Source organism: Anopheles funestus, chromosome X (genome assembly GCF_943734845.2).
Source record: "Anopheles funestus chromosome X, idAnoFuneDA-416_04, whole genome shotgun sequence".
NCBI classification, from domain to species: domain Eukaryota; kingdom Metazoa; phylum Arthropoda; class Insecta; order Diptera; family Culicidae; genus Anopheles; species Anopheles funestus.
Genome location: NC_064597.1, coordinates 12,654,094 through 12,674,818, shown reverse-complemented (window position 1 = coordinate 12,674,818; position 20,725 = coordinate 12,654,094). Strand labels below are relative to the sequence as shown.

The following is a 20,725-nucleotide window of genomic DNA, read 5'->3' as shown; positions in this document are numbered from 1 at the left end:
TTTCCACAATCTCACACAAATAAATATAATGCAATAAATATTTATTTTGTGGTTCTCTGCTTTCAATCGAACTGCTGTCAAATTCGACAGTTCACATTTCAATTTTTTAGTTTTGTAACCGCCATTTCTATCACACCAGATTTAGCGTCCTGTGACGGTGCTGCTAATGAAAGTTGGTGCACTCTGCTTGGTGTGGCGAAAATTGTTTTTTTCTACATAATAAACTTAACTTCATTTACTGTAAAAGGCGTGTCGCATATTCGCAAGTGAAAGTAGTGGTATTATCGAAGTGTTTGTTCCAATAAAACGAAGTTTCGTTCAGGTAACGCCAGCCAAGATAAACAGGAATTTATTTGTTCCCGTAACTTATTTCTTACCTTGCACGAATTGCAGGGTTTTGGTTAGCAATATGTCCGGTCCAGAATGTGTGAAGGTGGCTGTGCGCATCCGGCCGATGTCTAAGTCCGAGCAGGCTCGTGGGTGTCAGAGCGTGGTCGAGCAAGCATCGCCGGAACATCCGCAAATACTCGTTTGCGGTGGACGGTCACCGTCCGACATATTTTCCTACAGCTATGTATTTCCACCTTCCGCTGCTCAATCGCAGGTGTACGATCAGTCGGTGGCCCCACTGGTCACCAAAGTGTTGGCCGGTTACAATGCAACGATCCTAGCGTACGGCCAGACCAGCTCGGGCAAAACGTACACAATGGGTACGGACGTTTCCGGTGAGATGAACACGAATATGGGCGTCATACCACGAGCCATCATCGACATCTTTCGGTTGCTTAGCGACGATTCCGATGGGACACCGCGTGCAAATATGAACACGCATGTTACCTGCTCGTTCATCGAGGTTTACCAGGATAACGTGTACGATCTGCTGGAGGATAAAAGTGGTAACGAACGACAGCCGATCGAGATACGGGAAGCGGTCGGCGGAGAAGTTGTGTTAGCAGGACTAACCGAGGTGGAAGCAGTCACCCAAGAAAGCGCCTTCAGCTGTTTGATGCGCGGTTCGACAGGTCGTGTTGTGCGCGCGACAGCCATGAATAACGTATCTAGCCGTAGCCACGCCATCTTCACACTCACCATCCAACAAACATCAACCGACGGGCCAAGCAATGTGCTACGTTCCAAGATCCATCTGGTCGATTTGGCCGGATCGGAACGCTCGAAAAAGACTGCCACAACTGGCGACCGATTTAAGGAAGGTGTGGAAATTAATAAATGTTTGCTGGCACTTGGCAACGTTATTACAGCACTGGGAACGAACAGTGGGGCGGGCAAGATGCACATTCCTTACCGCACCTCCAAACTTACTCGTTTGCTGCAGGATTCGCTGGGTGGTAACTCGTACACACTGATGATTGCTTGCGTGTCGCCTGCAGACTACAATCTATCCGAGACGTACAGCACACTTCGATACGCGTACCGTGTGTGCAAAATCAAAAACAAACCGATCATCAACCAGGATCCGCAGCAGGCACGTATTAAGGAGCTGGAAGCAACGATCCAAGATTTGCGGCTCTATATACTATCGCTCAAGAGCGGCCAGGACGCTGATGGCGATGGCGAAAGACAAGATGATGCTGAATATTCTATTGAAAAGCCAGTACGTCCCACGCTCCAACGTGGCCTATCGGAGGCGCAGATTAATTCGCCACGAAAATGTAACACGGAACAGCAAGCAGGCTCGTACGCCACGGTCTGTATGCTGCAGAACAGTAACCGTGTTCTTGAGAAACAGCTTCGCTCAACACTGCATGAGATTGGAGCGCACGAGATGCGTGCCATGATTGCCGAGAAATTGCTGGAAGATATTGAGCAGGTACTGGCTAACTATGGAAAAAATGATACCGAGACGGATAATACGCCCAAACCCGTTGCTGAGGGAAACATGCATCGTGAGATTTCTCTGCTCCTGAGCAAATACAACGAAGATCTCTTTGCTCAGAACGTAGCACACTCGAGAAATTCGTCACCCCCCGCGAACATTGCGGAATCGGAAGAAATTGACCGTAAGTCTAAGTATCACACTCAGGAGCAAATGCGTATACACAGCGAGCTGAGTCAGTTGAAGCGTGAGCTTGCAGTGAAGGAGGAACTGCACCGCAAGTGTACGGACAACAATTCCCTCGTGCATACAATCACCAGTAAGCGGGAACGCGAGCTAACCGAGCAGCTGCGCGAGTACGAGGGACAGATCTCCGTCATGGAGGAACAGCTAGCGGAGCTGAATGTGCTGCTCGAGAACACCAAGGCGAGCGAGAAACGGACGAAACTAGCCGAGGAACGACGCCGCAAGGTGCAGCAGCTCGAGAGCGAACTATCCGTACTGCGGCAAAAGAGTTTACGCCAGGCAAAGATGCTGAAGCTGAACGAAAAGGACGCGGAGCGCATTGCCGGCTTGAGTACTGAAATACAGCAAATGAAGGTTACGCGCGTTAAGCTGCAGAAGGCCCTGCGCACCGAGAGCGAAAACTTCCGCCAATGGCGCGTTACCCGGGAGAAGGAAATTATTCAGCTGAAGGCGAAGGATCGCAAGCGCGAGTTCCAGCTGAAGAAGCTCGAAACATCGTACACGCTGCAGAAGCATATTATGCAGCGCAAGATGGATGAAACGATACTGGTGAACAAGCGTCTGAAGGCAACGCTCGAACGCCGGCAGCGCAATCCCAACACGAAGGACCGGACGGTGTTGCGCGGTGCCGAAGCAGCCCAGTGGATCAAGCACGAACTGGAGCTAATATGCAATACGGTCGAGGCGTCGGTAACGCTGAAAATGTTGCGCACCCAGCGGGCACAGCAGGCGAAAAAATTGAACGAGATGCGCAAACAGCAGTCGGAACTGATCAACGCCGGTGAGGAGGACGGTGGCGATGGGTTGATGGACGAGCATCAGCAGCAGCAGACCGAGTTGCAGGAAGAGATCGGTCAGTGTGAAACCGATCTGGACTATCGCAATGCACAGATCGCCGATCTGCAGCAGAAGATCCACACCATGGACACGGAAACGCAGCTAACGACGTTGGGCGAAGGGTTGGCCAGTCTGCCGGAAACACGGGATGCCTTCCAGCGACTGCTGGAACAGTTGGTCCATACGCATACCAAACTGTTCGAGACGCGGTTCGAGCTGGTGGAATTGCAGGCGACACGCGAATGTCAGGAAGAAGCGCTGAACCAAACCCGCGAACAACTGCAGCAGGCTGAGCAGCAGTACAAGGAGAAGGTGGTGCAGCTCGAGCGTACGTACGAGGAGAAGCTCTCCTTCCTGCTGATGCAACGTTCCGCTGGTGGTAGCGTACCGGCTGGCAGCAGCGACGAGAACGCTGCCCACACGGACACCGTGCACGAGGAAGCGATCCACCGTATCGAACAGCTGCGTGACGAGCTCGAATCGTACAAACAACTTGTCGAGGTATTGCAGAATCGAGAGAAGACAAATACTCTGCCACGCCGAAAATGTAAGCTACCGTCCAAGCTGGAGGATCATGACCTGGACGTCGAAATGGATGACGAAGAGGAATTGAATATATCCGACGACAGCCAACTAAAGGAGCAACTGGAAAGGGAACTTGATCCCGATTTTCGTGGCACACCGCTGAACAAGCGAAAGAAGGTAAGGATCCATTGCTTTGCTAGAAAGTTTAAATATTCTTACCCCATTTTAATTGAATTTTTTTCTCTTTAGCAATCGATAGTTTTACGCGAAGGACTACTTCCAAACAAAACGCTCAATACCACGATCCACTGCAGCTGCACCGGTAACTGTGGGACGAAACGTTGCGGTTGTCAAAAGAACGGCATGCTATGCCATCCCAACTGCAAGTGTCCGGACGGCTGCGTTAATCGCCCGCTTCCCACCATTAGCGAACGCGAAAATACGTCGATGAATGTTACCGACGACGGTGCAAACACTTCGGGCGCTGCGGTGAAACAAGAGAACAAGGAAAACATACCTTTCACCCCGAGCAATCCGGCACCGATGGAGAAAGATGAAAGGTATGTCGAGAGAAGCTTGTGTGACTACATTTTGACTGAATATTTACATATATATATATATATTTTTTGTTGTTGCTACTTTTATCCAACCTTAGGGAAGAGCTGGACATCTTGGAATATGTTGCGAAGTACCGTAAGCGTAAACCGTTGCTAAATGTTTAAATTATTACTTATTATTATGAATTATGACCATGAATGAGGGAAGAGCTGGACATCTTGGAGATGAAGGACAGATGGAGAGACATAGACGTAGAGATAGAAATAGAGAGATAGAGAGAGAGAGAGAGAGAGAGAGAGAGAACGAGAGAGAGAGAGAGAGAGAGAGAGAATGAGAGATATTGGCTGTTTTAACGTAAAGGGGAGATCAATTTTCAAATATATTTGTCCCCTTTTAATATTAATCATTCGACGTACGTCGCTAATGTGCGAATTATCAATTCAATACGTGACAACGTTTCATACAACGCTCTTCAATTTCATTTTAAATTGTTATCATACATACTCGATTACAATAAATTTTCTGCATAACAAAACTATTTAAACCGTTACAGATAAAAGAACTAGTATAAGATCGGTTTTCAGGAATCCACGGACCGTAAGTTGTGCCCTCCAATCAAACTGACCGTGCGGCAGGAAACAACATAAAGCCTTCAATCAAAATGGTATGCGCGGTTCAATAGGTAAAGAACAATCAAAATTACAATACAATGGTATTATGCCATGCCGTATTTTACCACCAATCAACGGAACACCATAATGGGAAGCAACAATCAATACCACAATTACAATCAGCGATTGCAAGGAACCAATTAAACACGCTATCAAGTACATATCCACATTCCACGCCGTTTGCGTACGTCTCAACACTTTCATCTCTAACTGCTGGTGATGGGAAGGATGTAATTATCGAATATAGAAGGATACCTAACTACATTCTTTGTGTTTCTTTTTAGGAAAAGAATTTAACCAGTTTGATTTTTTCCTTTCTTTGTTTGCTAGCTCTAGGGCGAATACTGCCAATCACCTGTCTGTCCGAACAAGGTAATATTCGTTTCAAAAAATCGCCTATCACGCCATACTACTATTTTGCATAATGTTGAGATGGCTTACCAAAAACAAAAAATCATTAATATTCAAAAAATCAACAATTTTCATACATTAATGAGGATTGTCGGGATATTATATTTCACTCCCACTCATGAATTATGCAACGATTCACTAAACCTGAATGATGCATAGAGCTTCAAAAATGCTCATCCAAGTAATTTTTGTTTTTGGAAATTTGTTGAAGAGATCATAAGAATCAAAAACCAACTCTGCCCCAGCCACAGCTTAGAGTGCAGATTCTCTAAGAGGATAAGAGCCCAACTCCTCCTTTCGTACTTCTGGGTGGTTTAAGAGGTTCTTCTTTTTCTTTCTGGGCTTAACGACCTCTGAGGTCACGACGGCTATTTCTGGCTTACTAGACCTGTTTTACCACACAGCCGGATAATCAGTCCTTGCTACAAGGGTACACAGCCCGGATGGGATTTGAACTCCGGTCTGGTCGTGTGGAACTGGCGCCGTTTAACACATACACCACCGGGCTGTCCCCGGTGTTAAGAGGTTAGCGATGATTTAAAACTCCATTAGCTTAATAAACACACAGAACTCTACCACACAGAACCAAAACTCTATTATTTAACCGGTCGATCGAGCAAAAGCTAAAAGGATTTTACAAACTAGGTCACTCGTTTTCTTACTGAGTATGAGACTAGGTCATTGAGGATTAATCTAATGCAAATTGTTCAACTGACAGAGGCATCATCACGCTTACTCCATTGTCCTTCCCTGCAAGCTACAAAAGTAGTGATGGGTAAATTATAAATTTTGCCGGAGTCGGAATGACTCCGGCAGAAGGGAGCGGGGGGGGGGGGGGGGGGGGGGTGGTCCTACAGAGTCCTGCGAAATTTACTATGTACCCATGAATGTACTCGATCGGACTCATCTGGACCCATCCGGAATCGATCGGAGCCATTCGGACTCATTCGGACTCATTCGGAGTCGATCGAACTCGGAGTCGCCCGGACTCGATCGAACTCGGAGTTGCCCGGACTCGCCAGAGTAAATTATTTTGGTTTTTTTAGTCGGAGATCCGGAATCAATTTTCCATACGCGGAGTCGGAGTGGATCCATGATTCCACTCCGGATTACCCATCACTAATCTGGACTCATCCGGAATCGATCGGACCCATTCGGACTCGTTCGAACTCGGAGTCGACCGGACTCGCGAGAGTCAATTTTAGTTTGTAGTCGGAGTCGGAATCAATTTTTCATACAGCGGAGTTGGAGTGGATCCACGGTTACCCATCACTACTGACACAACCATGGTCTTCATCCAACAGTTTCTGCACGTCGTGCAAAAGCGTTGCATCATCGTGCGTTGCATTGTTCACCTTTGTGGAGGCCAAACAATAGTACAGACAAAAAAAAACACACACACCCATACACAAAAGCGAGAAGACGCACGACTATGTGCCCCATTGACGCTTACGTATTATTTAATCCATAGTTTTTTTTTTCGCTCTCTCCTCAATGTGGTACGTGCCTGTATGCTACACAAAGCGGGCAAAAAGGATGTTTTACAACTATCTAGCCATTGCGCACATGCAGTAACAGATCGTTCTGTCCACCAATGGGCACTGGCTAATGGCTAAACATTCCGCGCCGGAAAACTAACTCATTGAAGTGCAATCGATCGGTACAAATCGGTATCTCGCTTGCGCGTCGCCATTAAGAGTGAAAAGCGTTATCGTTTCGAGGGAAAAGAAGGGTACCACGTGCTAGAATGTACTACAATTACTCATCAGCGTTATGCACTTGTCGCCCGCAATCATCTAACTGAGCCGATGCCTCTCGCTACTCTAACAAATGTATTCACATAAATTAAACAGACAAACATACGAGCTAACATGGAAAACAATGTCTCCATCTAAGTTTAAAAAAAAAAGCGCAAAAAGCCGTGGAAAAGCATTTCGAAAAAGCAAACAATGTGTTGCATTAAATACAAACAAACGAGCCAGCAGAAAGAAAACATCTGATAGAATGATTCATCGCTGACGATCGCAGCTTGACGAGCTTTTGGAGACGCTCGTATATACCAAGGTACGCAATCTCGAGGGGGGGGGGGGGGGGCGTGTGTTTGTGCTTTCGTATGTACACGAGGGCAAAAGCAAAATATTGGCAAGCTCGTGCCGTGTGCTCGGCAAACCAGCCTAGACAAGTAACCCAATGGCGCCTGCAATTATGACGTTCGAAGAATAAAAAAAAACCCCCAATAGGAAGGAAAATTAGCAAGGTAACGCTGGGGAAGGAGGGAGTACGCCAAAGGGTTTTGGGAAGGTCGTCACCGGGTTTGATCGTGAACTTCGGCGGTGTGCAAACGACGAACACGCGTTGATAAAGCCAGTCACTCACAACCACTTTACTGTAGGTGAGTGGAATGCTGAATCTGAAGTACTGAAGTTATTCCAACTGAAGTTGTCACACAAAACGTACCGGGTTGCTGTTTGAAAGAATTTTATTTAATCGTTTTTAATAAATAATTTTAAGGAATTTATCTACTATTAGTATCAATTGGGAAATTGAAGAAAATGTAAAAAAAAATCAAAATTATTGCTCAACTTCTCGGCTCAAAAATGATTTTAGAAACGCTGAGCTCCAGAATTGTGGACAACCGTGAAACACGCACTCTGCTCCAACAAGAACTCCGGTTTAGTGGATAGCACAAGGTAAGGAGAGATAAAGACGTAGTGTTTATCGAAGAAAAAAAAAACCCACACGCACAAAATTCGATCTCGTGCATTCGGTTCACCTTCACACCATGGTGCGGCGCGTTTTTTTTTTGGCACGACCACTCACACGCTTTTGTGTTTGTGTGTCGCTTCATTCCCCCCAAAAACGGTGGCTGTTGTTTGCTACACTCTGCTACGGTACAGGTGAACAGAGCCAAACAAACAATCACCTCACCTGTATACGCACACACCTCTGCGTTTCCATTTGCATTGCGCGTAGCGGAGATGAAAAGCGAAAGAGAGAGAGAGAGAGGGCGAGTGTGGGGTACCTTTTACACATATTCTAATATCTGCCCGATCGTGGGCTAGAACGGATGAAGTACACACCAACGCAGCACGAGGCTGCCGAACGGGTTGCGCGTCGTACCACCTAACAGACAGCTACCACAGTAACAGCGAACAGGTTGGGTGGGGGGGCGAGATATTGTCAAAGGCTTCCGTGCGCACCGCCAGCCAACACACACGCATATCGCGCTCGGAACGCGTTCGGTTTTGTATAGTTGACGGTGCGACGTTCGCATCACACCGCAGTTGCAGTGCGTTAGTCCGATCGGTCGGTTCACACTAGCTCCGTACGCCCGCGGTTTCCATCATAAAGCGTTGAAACAGTGGCAGTTTGTTTCCAGTGCACACGCGCTCCAAAAAGGTGACAAAAGTAATATTCGGTGATCGCTGTGTTACGGACTCTACCGTACCTGATAGTACACAGATTGGTGGTGAGAGTTATACAGTGTCCGGATTTGAATATTCCGTGCCTGGTTGTCGGACGGAGTTCCGACCTTGTGCGAAGAATTTTAAGTGTGTAATTAATTCGGTTGTTCGGCAGCGGATTATCTGGACTTCAATCAAAGATACTGCATCGTTCAACCCTGAAGTGTATTCGCCTGCGCCGATCGTTCCGTAGTGTCCTTGCGTTATTAGGTCAGGATCGCTAATCCTGTATCACTACAAAACCCTAGACTTCCAGACTTCTTTGGTTCCCTAAAAAAAAATTGCTCCTGTGTCTAATGCAAAGCTACCCAGAAAGATACAGAAAGTTGTGCATATTTATCTTGAGAAGTAATTTAAAAAAAAACAGCATGCAAAAAAACGATGTGGGTGTCTTTATGACTTAGACCAGTATGTATGAGATACCTTAGAAATATGGAGTATTTTACGAATCGTAGATAAACCTTGCTTTTTTGCAACCTAACGTGTTAATGGTAGTATGAGTTTAGCATAAATAGGAAATTCAAAAATATCCGTGACAGAGTTGTTTGATCTTTGGACAGAATCCGTTTCGATAGATCACGACACGCATAGCTGCAGAAGGTTGTAAACTGCAACATATTTCCTTTCGCCTCACATCCTTCTACTCTACCTACTGTAAAACCCTGTTTGATCTTACTATATTTCCGCATTTTGTTGTTTTTCGTTTGTTCCTACTTGCAACTGCATTCCGTAGCCCTACGCATTATGCGCATTTGTCGTGCATACCGTAGCCCTTCCTTCCTGTATTTTTGTAGTTGCACAGCATACTTCCCGCGACCCCCCCAAAAGCGTATGCTTTGGTGTGGGAAGGTGTAGAAGAGATGTTTTTGGGGGGTTGGATGACGACGGTATTACAATTGGATAATGGCCGGGACCCAATTATGATGGAGGCGACCGGGAAGAGTGCGGTTTTCCGCTTTTGCGTTCTTGATTTGTGCGGTACCGTTGCCATATTAAACCAAATCACTAATGCCTGCCTGGGTGGGAAGCATGGGAGGGAAGGGATTTAACGCATGTGTATGTAAGTCGGTATAGTCTGCCCACTGCCGAATCAAACGGGGACGGGGATGGGGATGAACGTTAGTGTTGGATAAGCTAATAGAAAGGGATTTATCAAACGACCACTTACAGCTTGATTGTTCGTACCATCAGCAACAGGTCCAGTGAGTCAAACTTCAACAACATTTTTGCCAGCTGACCGGACGGGTTCCGGAATCACCTCACGGGCTGATGATGACTGGTGTTTGTACCGGGATCGTTGCCGTGACTCATGCATCATTTCCGATACTGTTTTCATTTTTGCATTTTTCAACAAACTCTACTCCTCCATGCCGCGAACCTACATATCCGGGCGGGAATTTGGAAATGTGAACTCTCAATTTTATGATGGCCTGTCTTCGCTATTCGGCTGAGCTGATTCGACATTTTAGTCGGTAGAATTATTTTAGAGTGATTTGAATTGTGGGAACTGTTCAAGAATTCAATTTGAATCCTGAAGAGTTCCTTCTTGTCACAATGAAATGCAGAAAACTTGATTTGCTATCTATGCTAATCCACCAGACACCTTCAAGATCTTTTCAAAGTCACCATTTTTTCCCCTTTTATATTGTCTAAAAACCCATCTCCCTCATCCTCGCTGCACTGTCTTGCGGTCTACACCATATATCATCGGCAGCATTGCTGTGGCTGATATCAAGGAAAGATACTGTCCGCTAAGATGAAGACAAACACGCATACGAACCTTCCCTGTACCGTACGTATCATCAATTAGAGCCCGCGTAAGGGCAAATCCGTTTCACTTAGCGGCTGTTAATTTCGCCCGTTAGCGCAACACCGAAACTCCGGATGAAAGACTTCCATTAAGGGGGTAGGAATGATCATTGTAAGGGGGTAACCCATCAGCGAGTGTGTGTGTGTGTGAGTGTGTATGTGTGATATAAAAGAAAAACAAATCTCATCATCTAGCAACACTTCACTAGACGCTGTTTAACATCCCAGGCACGTCTCATGGTCTCAGTTAATCGGTTGTTGTTCCGTTTCCAGTACTTGCGGCATGGTCAGAATTACTTCACGAGATTGTAAATTCCCGCCGTGCTAGCTAACTCCAAATGGAATTCTTCATCCTGTCTGAGTACTAGTGATGTATGTGTGTGTATGTGGGTTTTTAGTTTTGCTAGCCCACACAGATTTCCTGTGACATTAGACGTAGTCTATTTAAAGTTTGACGGCAGATTTCTGGAGCTCAACATTCCAATCTTTTGCTTACTATCTGCTTTTCGCATGGATAAATGAATAGTGACGTGTTACTACCGTTTGAATATCGTGCATTAATCACACTCGAGTTACTCCCCGTGCAATCTCATTAAGGGCGGGGAATTCTCGAAAGGTATTGCTAAAACCGGTACAGAACATTCATGGATACCATCTTGGAGATTCCAAAGTTGTTTGATGCACGGTGGCACAGCTTTACGGTTCTGTTGGTAACGAATTAATAGAATCACTTGAAGGTGATATCATTTCTAGGTACGATGTAAATTTCATAATGCGTCCCTTAACTAAAAGAGACTGTAGGTAAAGAAAGTTAAAGATATTTTAGGGATTTTAGAAATCCTACTGAAATAGAAGTGTTCTCTCTCACTCTAACCTTCTATATGCCTTTTTCTGTTTGTTTGAGCTTTTCCCACTCCCACTCAAAGGCCAGGTCAGAGTGTAAACCGGTCCGTAATACAGGTGTCGATTCCAGATTCCAGGAAGGATAACCTAAGAACTTAAAAAAAGGCATTTCCGAACGCCCCTAGAACAATAAAACGTCCTTAATATCTATCTCAGTGGCAAGAGCAGCCGGAGACGTTGTTATGCACCTGCCTGTGACTTCCCTTATCTTTATCTGGCTGTCTGCGAGAGACGGTTGTAAATGAGATGTTTTGTTTATCGTTTGTTTGTTTTGCTTTTTTTTCTTGGGTAATGCAACATATACCAAATGCACAGCCACACATTTACATCGCATGCGTGTCACGTGTCCGGTGGCCACACCGGAAACCACCGTTTGAACTCATGATGTCACCAATCGAAACTTGGTCTGGCAGAGGGTTGCACGTGCATTTGCAATGATAGCGCTTGTCTTGAGGGATTGTCTCGCTGACATTGACAACGACACAGAAGCTCCTGTGTCGAGAATAGCTTCACCTATACAGGCGCTTTCTTTGAGAAAAAAAAACAGAGAGCGAGAAAGAAACAAAACGCCCTATAAGGAGAACCAAATAGCTATTCTTTATCGAAAAGTACTACCCGTGTATGTGGGTCTTCCTTTGTCAGGTGCGGGTCTTCGGATATGCAACTTGCATAGTTGTAACAAAAGGCTACCACATTGTGAATGGTGTTGTCTGGCGACACCTTCATTATCAATCAGTTTTTTTTTGAGATCGAAGACGAATATCTAGAACTCTACCTATTGTATATTGGTTGAAACTGGAAGCATTGAGTAACAACTCCACGTGGAGTGAAACTGTTTGTTCAATAATGGGCGGCTTTCTAACGATTTGAACAGTCGTTGACGAAGCTCTTAAAGTAATGATTAATGCGCTGTATACGGCGCAGCTTGATGAATGATTCCTAATTCCTCGTCAAGCCTGCTAAGATGGCAAGAAGCTATTTAAAAAAAAGCTCCAACACACGAGAATGCTACGCTTATTTATCATTTTGTTATGTTCTACAGTTATAATGATCGACCCCAACAGCTACACATTAATTTCTCGTAGAAGCTTCAGGTACAAGATCACACACAACCCTTGCTCCCCCCCCAAACGGAGCACTCGCACCTTCCTCTTAGCTCCTTTCAGCAAGCAACTCAAGGGAACGAAACAAAAAAAAAATAACAAAAAACGGTCACATACTTGTTGCATCTTTTCGCCTTCTTCTCCTTCCTGCGTGTGTACCTGTACCTTCCTTTCTAGCACAGTCGTAGCGACGCGTGGCTTTCTACGTGTGCGCTTTATTTTTAGTCACCACAATCGGCCTGAATTGGCGACTTCGATTTGTCACACACAAATGGGCACCCTCCGCGGAAGGGTAACCGTGAACGGGGTGGATGCATTGCTTTTCGGGGTGCTTTTACACGCCCTACAAACAGGGCTAGGGTTTCGCACGGAAGGTGAAAGTGAATCGATTTGTTTATTTATTTATTTTTTTTTCGCAACCCCTTATTAAACAATTGGTTATACGATTTTAACAGCCGTAATATGCAAGTGATTTTAATGGTGTAAAAGCGAAAAAAAAAACAATTTGAAAGGTGAAAAGTGTAAAAAAAAAAAAAACATAAAAGAAAGAACATCAAAATAAAACAGTGTGGTAAAATGTGTAGAAAAATGGCTTCCGGATTGGGGAAGCGTCCGATGTTACTGGTGGTACCGGTAGTGCTAGTGTTGCTGCTCCCGGACGGTACTGTACCTGTGGTACAAGCTCAACAATCATCCGACCGGACCGGCGCCATCATCTTCCCAGACGAGCTGAGCACCCGTTACGAGCAGGAGCGGGAAACGCTCGCGAAGGAGAAGCGCGAATCTTCCCGGCGCCGCACGGACGAGGCAAGTGACGAATTGGATGAAGATGACGTCCGCTATGATTATGACAATGGTTCGGAAGAATTCTACGGGGTGAGTAGGTGGGGCTGACCGGGGGGAAGGAGATTAAACACGAACCAATGGGAAAAAAAGGAAATTTTTACCTCACCACGTGTATAGACACGCTGGTCTGTGTCGCTAGTCGCTCCAACCTAACCATACACGCTAGACACTAATTTGCGCATCATCGTCAGGGTGTGAGTCAATTCAGTTGAGAACTTGGGGCATGGGATCAGGATCATTTTCCCAAAAAAAATATTTCCATTCAGTTTGGAAGTAGTGCGAATAAAATTTGAAGCTACTCCGTATCGTTATACATTGTCCATAATGGCACAGCTGTTCAAACAGTGTCTTTGAGATAGGAGAACACATGTTCAGGACACCTTGGGATGAGTCACCCTGTTGTAATTCGACGACATCACACAACATAAACCGGATAGGCATAATTTCTTCAGCCTACACGCGACGAACCTACGACACTCAGGAATGTGTGCATCGCGGGTGACTAATCCATACGCTGCCCTCATCGTAATGCAGCTAATGTAGGTGCAACAACTTGAACCGGATGAAGGGCGTACATCGATCTCTGCCAGGGAAGAGCAGGAACTATTGATACAAGAGAACAGAAGGAGAGCAAACAGAGAGAGAGAGAGAAGAGTTTCTTCCTCCAATTTTCTTTCGGAAGGAATAGCATTATATCTACATTGGCAAGTGTCCATTCAGATCGAACAGTAACTTACCGCCTCTAGTGCCGGTAGATAAGATAAACATTCTCACCAGAACTAGCATCTGTCCGGCATTGCTAGTTGAGCTGAATGTGGTATTGGATGAGTACTCAGGAGCAGTAATGGGCATTCGGAGTCGGAACTACCTGGTTCCGATTCCATGTTCGGAATCAACTCTCGAACCGATTCAATGTTCGGAATCGATTCTGGAATCGATTCCGGGGTCCAACTCCAAACCTAGTATCGGGAATCGTTTCCGGAAAGTTTGGAGCGCTCTCCGGATCGATTCCAACCAAAACAGCATTTTGCCCATCACTACTCAGGAATGCCGTCAGGTGGCTCAATAATTCTTCCGGTCCCTTACCCGGTCATGGTCATTCATCACGTTATGGTTTTAAAGCTTTAGAATACGCTTGTTACACTTATCAACCGATACGGAGACGGTTACGTTCTAGAATAGCACGTACGTGCATCTACTAACGATGGATAAAGGCAACAAGGGAAACCAACTCCACTTGTGCTTGGTAAAGTGTGAGATGTGGTGTATTAGATGTACATTAGTCACTACCACACTTCCACACCTGTTGCTATGATCACTAGCAGGTAACAGAAACTAACTTCAGATCGTACGTGCAATCATATATAGCGCTGGTAGAGCATTACTCTCAGCACAGCTATTGATAAGAGCCGGAAACCTTTCACAATATTGCAGCCCAAAATTGCCCAACGACAATTGGTGCGTTGTTGAAGTTGGTCAAGGTATTGGGTATACCATATCTAATGTAGGTCGCAGATACGATACCTTCAACGTCACTGCGCTTTAGGCGTTTCGGTCTATAGCATATTTAGCTATTATCATGTAACGATCGGACCTTTTTCACATAAAATATCGTTACTTATAGAAATAAAAATTAACGTCAAACCATATTTATTTCACCTCATAAACGTAACTCGTAAAAAGGAGACCTTTATCCGGTCTTTAATCATAAAAGATAACAACGTTAACAAAAGTAGAAAAATGTTTGCTAAACTATCAATCCGATACATCACACAGCTCGTAGGTTACACAAGGTATACATCTTTTCCTGAATCATTCAACTATCTGCGTATATAGTTAAACATAACGTAACGTCTTTCGTCTAACGTAACGTAACTGTTAACGATAGTAATGAACATTGAACAATGTTCTCATGAGAATAGTGATTCAACTTCCCCTTCCAACGCTTCACACTGAAGACACAAAAACAAATATCTTAGCAATGTATAGTGCTTAATGGTAAAGTAGTTATCAGTAACATTAACTCTTGTGCTTTATTTCTTCTCTACAGCTACCCATCGACTATGCACGTCAGCTGTCCGAACTCAACTCTACCTCCGATATACTAAACTTACTCGATCCGGACTCGATAGACCAGCGTATTTTTATGGACGGTGGAGGTATGTACGGATCTTGGTTGTAAGTCGTTTGAAGACCTTGCAAACTATTATTTGATTTGGGTTAATATAATATAAAAGGAGATATGTACAAACAATATATTGACATATCTCTCTTCAAGGATTTTGCAGCAAAATCTTTACATTCTAAATTTGAATACGGAAATAAAATGTATTTACTTTCCTTCCTCGCAACAGAATACAGTGGACGTGACATTGGAGTTAATCCAGTACCGGCAGCTTGCGAACCCGATTCACAACTGGTTAGTCTACGACCGGAAAATTTGACCAGTTCGCGCTACTACTACTATCCTTCCTGCACGCGTGTGAAGCGTTGCAGTGGTTGCTGCAATACAAACCAACTAGTCTGCGAACCTGTCGCTAACCGTACCATACTGTATAAGGTACAGTACGGAACAAACTCCAAAGAATGGATTGATCTTTAATTACATATATCTCTTGCTCACTCACCTTTTCCAGGTAAATATTCTGGAGTATCGAAGTGGCAAAAGGGACAAGTTCTCGCATTTCGATCTGGTACCGGTGGAGGAACATGTCCGATGCAAGTGTCAATGTCGCGTGAAGGAATGGCACTGTACGGAACGGCAGGTGTACAATCCGAACAACTGCCGGTGCGAGTGTACGAACAAGGAGGACCGTAACCGTTGTCTCCAGGAGCGGCAACTAAAACAGTGGAACCCGAACACGTGTACCTGCGACTGTCTGCCACGGAATGAGGAGTGTACCAGCGGCTCACACTACGATCGTAGTGCCTGCAAGTGTCTACCGGTAAGCATGGGTGATGTGACCGCAGGTGTGCTTCCTGTACCATCCACTTCAACGCCACCAACGTTACCGACGTCGTCGCCGCCGACCACTCCTACTACTGCTACTACTACTACTACTACTACTACTACCACTACCCTTATTTCCACTGACATCGATACCAACACCGAACCTGGGATGGATCACACTGAACCGAGCGCGTAGGATCCATTCCGGATCTTCCAGAACCAACACTAGGGTGATGGTACCTCTCACTACACCCACGTCTTCATGTCCTTCCTCCTACTGTCCTGTTTTCCAATACTTTTAATCGAAAAAAAAACACATGTGTAATACCAAAGAGATATATCCAGTGAATGGCGAATAGCTGCATTTCGATTTCAATATCCACTTTTTAACCATACTTACAACTACTTAATTCTTCCCGTCTCTTTTTCGGCTATGTAAAGCTGTCTGACACATAAACATACTTCAGTACTTACAAATATCTTTTTGATAAGATTTTTATTTTTATCTCTCTCTTTCTCTCTCTCTCTTTCTTTCTCTGTCTTTCCTCCTTTATCTTTCCACTCACATTTGCACATCTTTTCAATTTTGCCCTCTGTACATCCTCTACTCAATCAATATTGAATATTTTTTCGCTACCTTCATGTACCAAATTTATTTTTCGTATTTCTTGATAATGCTCGATTTTCTTGCTCCATCTCCCCCCATTCCCCTCGCCCCCCCCAAAAACACCCTCTCCAACAACCCACCAAACATCATCAAACCCAAACGTATAATCCCCGCTCTGTCACAAAATGTGCGCTACTCGGTATGGATTAATCGATTAAAACTCTACAACTCTCTCATCGCCAAACTTCGTGTGGTACGAATTTCTGGATTTTTTTGTTTGTTTTCGATCGCTGGACAGAACGAATTCTACGCGCATGACGGTGTAGCATCATACTGGGATCACCATCAGCAGCAACTACAGCAGCAGCAACAGCAACGACCCATCTCCTTATCACGCTCTGCCGCTTCCGGGTAATGGAAGGCGGTAGGTAGAGCAGGACAGTAGGAAGCACCCCGGCCCCCCGGAGGCAACCGCGACCTGCGTCGTACTGTTCCACTTCTGACTGTCCGGGAGGTGTTCAACTTACCCATATTTTTGTATCATTACCAAAACCTGAAGAAAGAAACTCTTCCTAGATCAATACATGTGCCGTGCGGCATATGTGCTTAGCTGATAGTTGTAGCCTTAAGGAAGCAAAACGGATTGTACTTTAGGATAAGCTTAGCGTGATGGGACACGCCATCTGGCGGACATAAGTTGTAACTGTCCCGGCTTCGAAGCAGCAGCAGTAATGGGTTTTGTACTGCAGCATTTGCAGCGTGTTGCCCGCCTCTGGTTAGGCGAGGGCGAGGTTTGAAGGTGAGAACGCTAGTCACAGGTATTGCTAACAACTCCCATCATATGCCATACAAACTAACCAACGAACAAAGGGAGAAAAGGGCCTAGTGTGTGTAATAGGGGTAGTGGTTCGCTTCTGGACACAATGTACAATGCTTCACCATCGCGTTTGGTACCGGTTCCAGTACCAGTGTGGAAGACCTAGGGTATATATACTCATATACATATGTACAGCTACAGCTTCTCTACCTATCCTGCTTGCTTTCTTTCATACAAAAAAAAATCCTTTTACCTTCCGGTCGGCGGCGTGGCAGAGTGTGGAAATACAAGACCAGACCAGGGCTATCCCTGCTCACTATTGCCACAACTAATAGTGGGTACTATTCCGTCAAACCTTACCCCTTCCTGTTTGGGCTTATTGGTATCGTTTCTAATCTCCAATTTCCGCTTTGAAAAGACAAACATCCTAACCTGGAAATTGCTAGTGCGCAAGTAAATAATGCATTCCATTCTTTTTTTTTTCTTTCACCCGTTTACCCCTCATCCCGCTCCTAACCCCGTCTCCTGTATGATCACTTTGTCCCCTCCCTCCACCCTCTCACTCGTTTGTTCTTTTCATTCATGGCTTTTTCTCCGGTTCCGGTTCCGGTAGCAGAAACCATGGCCAGGACGCTCCCGGAATCAATCGCTGGAGGAACGTCGGAAGCTGATCGTGAAACCGAGCCCGGTACTACCTGATCCGTACTGATGCTGGGGCCCACTTCACACATGTGACAACGACAAATTAAACAAATACAACAAACAAACAATCGCGACACGCAACAACCGAAATGAGGCGCGAACTGCAAGAAAGTGGAAACGAAACGAAGAAGCTACAAACGAAAATCGCGCCCTTTTTTATACGAAAATGTGTAACTTTTTTTTTGTGTAGTACACGCAACACGTTCAATTCCCCGTTTAAGCCATACAGATGCATTTCTTTTACCTCTCCTGTTGCATCACTACTACGATAAAGCACTTCAAAATGGCGGACAGCTAAATAAAATACTAAATTAAATGAAACAGAACAAATGTTACTATTTGCGGATACACCTGTTCGTGATGACGTCTACGCCATCTTGTGTTGGGGGGGAAGAGTTCATTAGTACTGCGTACGATTCATTATCATATAGAGCCTGATTCGAATTAAGCATTTCTAAGATACAGAAATGAGAAGGGTTGCGAGAGGAGACGATATGTACAAGTAAGAACACTGCGCTTCATGCAGCACATTTTGTGAAACATTTCATTCCTTTTTCCCAATGGCGGCCGTAGACGGAACAGCTATTGGAGAGCCTGAGCTTGAGTTTTGAGCTTTGAGTATTTTGAGGTAAATTTTTTTTGAGCCTCACACGAAATACAAGACATTTTGCATCGCCGTCTAATGTTATAAACTCACGGCTGTCAGTAAATGTCTAATGAATTAGCTCGTGTATTAAAAAAAATTACTTCTGATATTTTTAATTGAATATGATGTACTTACTCGAGTAAAAAACGATAGTTTGATAGTTGTTCTTAGGTTGATAGCTTAAAAATTAAAAACCAACACTTTTTCATTTTTTTCTGTGCACAAAAGCACATACGCATTTCACTGAGCTTTGGCACATATAAAACACATTTAAACAACACATTTAAAACAGCCTAAAAATGGCAACATTTTTCTATACACGATTTCACGCAAATGACGAATTCACGATTAGGAAAATGAACAAAACTTTTTTTTCACCCAAAAATAATTAAAACTTTCATTTTTTTCTGTGCACAAAAGCCACATGTACACTTAGTGCACTTTGGCACATTTAAAACATATTTAAAATGGCCACATTTTCCAATACACAATGAGCAATAAGCTCATTGAAAAATAAACATAACTTTTTTTGCACCCAATTTTTTTCTATGCACATACACATACACATTTCAGTGCTCTTTGGGATATTTTAAGCACATTTTTAAACAACACATTTAAAACAGCCTAAAATTGGCCACATTTTAATAAACACTTTTTAAACACATTTAAAACAGCCTAAAATTGGCCACATTTTTCCGTACACGATTGTAAGCAATAAGCAGGAACCTGATTAGGAAATTCACATAACTTTTTTTTCACCCAAAAATAACTAAAACTTTCATTTTTTTTTCGGTGCACAAAAGCAAATGCACATTTCAGTGCACTTTGGCATTTTAAAAAAAAAAATTTAAATAACACATTTAAAACAGCCTAAAATTCGCCGCATTTTTCAATACACGATTTCACGCAATAAGCTCATTGAAACATTTTTTTTTTATTAAAAAAACAACCAACACTTACAATTTTTTTTCTGTGCACTTTTCGCAACATGTGCCGAAAGTTTTTTTTTATTAATCAAAATTTTATTAATTAGCCGAGCACGTTTACGCCATTATTTTATGATAAAACTCTTTGGCAAAATTACACCACACAACACAAATGCAAATAATTTGCAATGTTTAGTACACGCACTGATTTTAAATTTCCTTCGCTCTCACACACAACGATAACTTAGAACGTAGGAGTAAGAACGCAAGCACCTGCCTGTGCAGGTAAGCGAAAGATCGAACAAATCGTGTTATCGCTTCACCACTACCAACACGATACCGGTAGCGGAGCATTGATGGATAGAACAGTTCGGCATTGATGTTTTGTGAAGTGTCAAAAGAGTTCAAACAGGTCAAAAGAGACAAACGCACTACCTCGTTACACCTGCACATAGCATTTTTTACTTTGTTCAATCGTTTTTTCGACCTTTGTACAGTCTTTTACTTGCAAAAGAAATCTCAAATGGGTTTAAAATGCAATCAGCGATAAAAATTTTGCATTTGCTTTTAGGAGATAAAACAGTTTGTGATTTTGAGGCCATTTTTCTTTTAAACAATAGCTTGTTTCACTTACACTTGCTAATACGAGAGGTGACGCTTACACAAGCCAAGCCGACGCCGGCAATAATTTAAACACGTGCCTCTTCACTTTTTAACACACAAATTGTTGTTACTTAAACGTTCTTTGAATGTAATAAAAATCCTCATCACCAAAGGACGCCACTTTTTAGCACCAAAAAAATGTAAAACCGCGTTGTACCGAAAGCTGTTTTTTTCATTACTTACGCGTACTGCTGCCCGATCGCTACT

The 20,725-nt window shown here is 44.1% G+C and overlaps 2 protein-coding genes across 11 annotated transcripts; both read left to right on the top strand.

The window, feature by feature from the left end:
* The first annotated feature begins 18 nt into the window (after positions 1-18).
* On the top strand, positions 19-5,657 carry LOC125762232 (chromosome-associated kinesin KIF4). The gene is made up of 4 exons (XM_049424137.1): positions 19-322; positions 394-3,619; positions 3,692-4,002; positions 4,098-5,657. Exons 2-4 carry the CDS (start codon positions 410-412, stop codon positions 4,162-4,164), a joined length of 3,588 nt encoding a protein of 1,195 aa, XP_049280094.1. The 5' UTR covers positions 19-322; positions 394-409; the 3' UTR covers positions 4,165-5,657.
* Positions 5,658-7,628: 1,971 nt separating this feature from the next.
* On the top strand, positions 7,629-18,613 carry LOC125771775 (uncharacterized). Of its 10 annotated transcripts, none has more exons than XM_049442846.1 (7): positions 7,629-7,772; positions 12,817-13,237; positions 15,258-15,366; positions 15,562-15,767; positions 15,844-16,152; positions 17,063-17,563; positions 18,195-18,613. In XM_049442846.1, exons 2-6 carry the CDS (start codon positions 12,938-12,940, stop codon positions 17,177-17,179), a joined length of 1,041 nt encoding a protein of 346 aa, XP_049298803.1. In that variant the 5' UTR covers positions 7,629-7,772; positions 12,817-12,937; the 3' UTR covers positions 17,180-17,563; positions 18,195-18,613. The 10 variants fall into 10 exon arrangements, with proteins under 10 accessions (XP_049298803.1, XP_049298827.1, XP_049298764.1 ...); XM_049442870.1 differs by lacking the exon at positions 7,629-7,772 and adding an exon at positions 8,301-8,481 and having other exon boundaries at positions 12,817-13,168; XM_049442807.1 differs by lacking the exon at positions 7,629-7,772 and adding an exon at positions 8,303-8,481 and having other exon boundaries at positions 18,198-18,613.
* Positions 18,614-20,725: the final 2,112 nt, after the last annotated feature.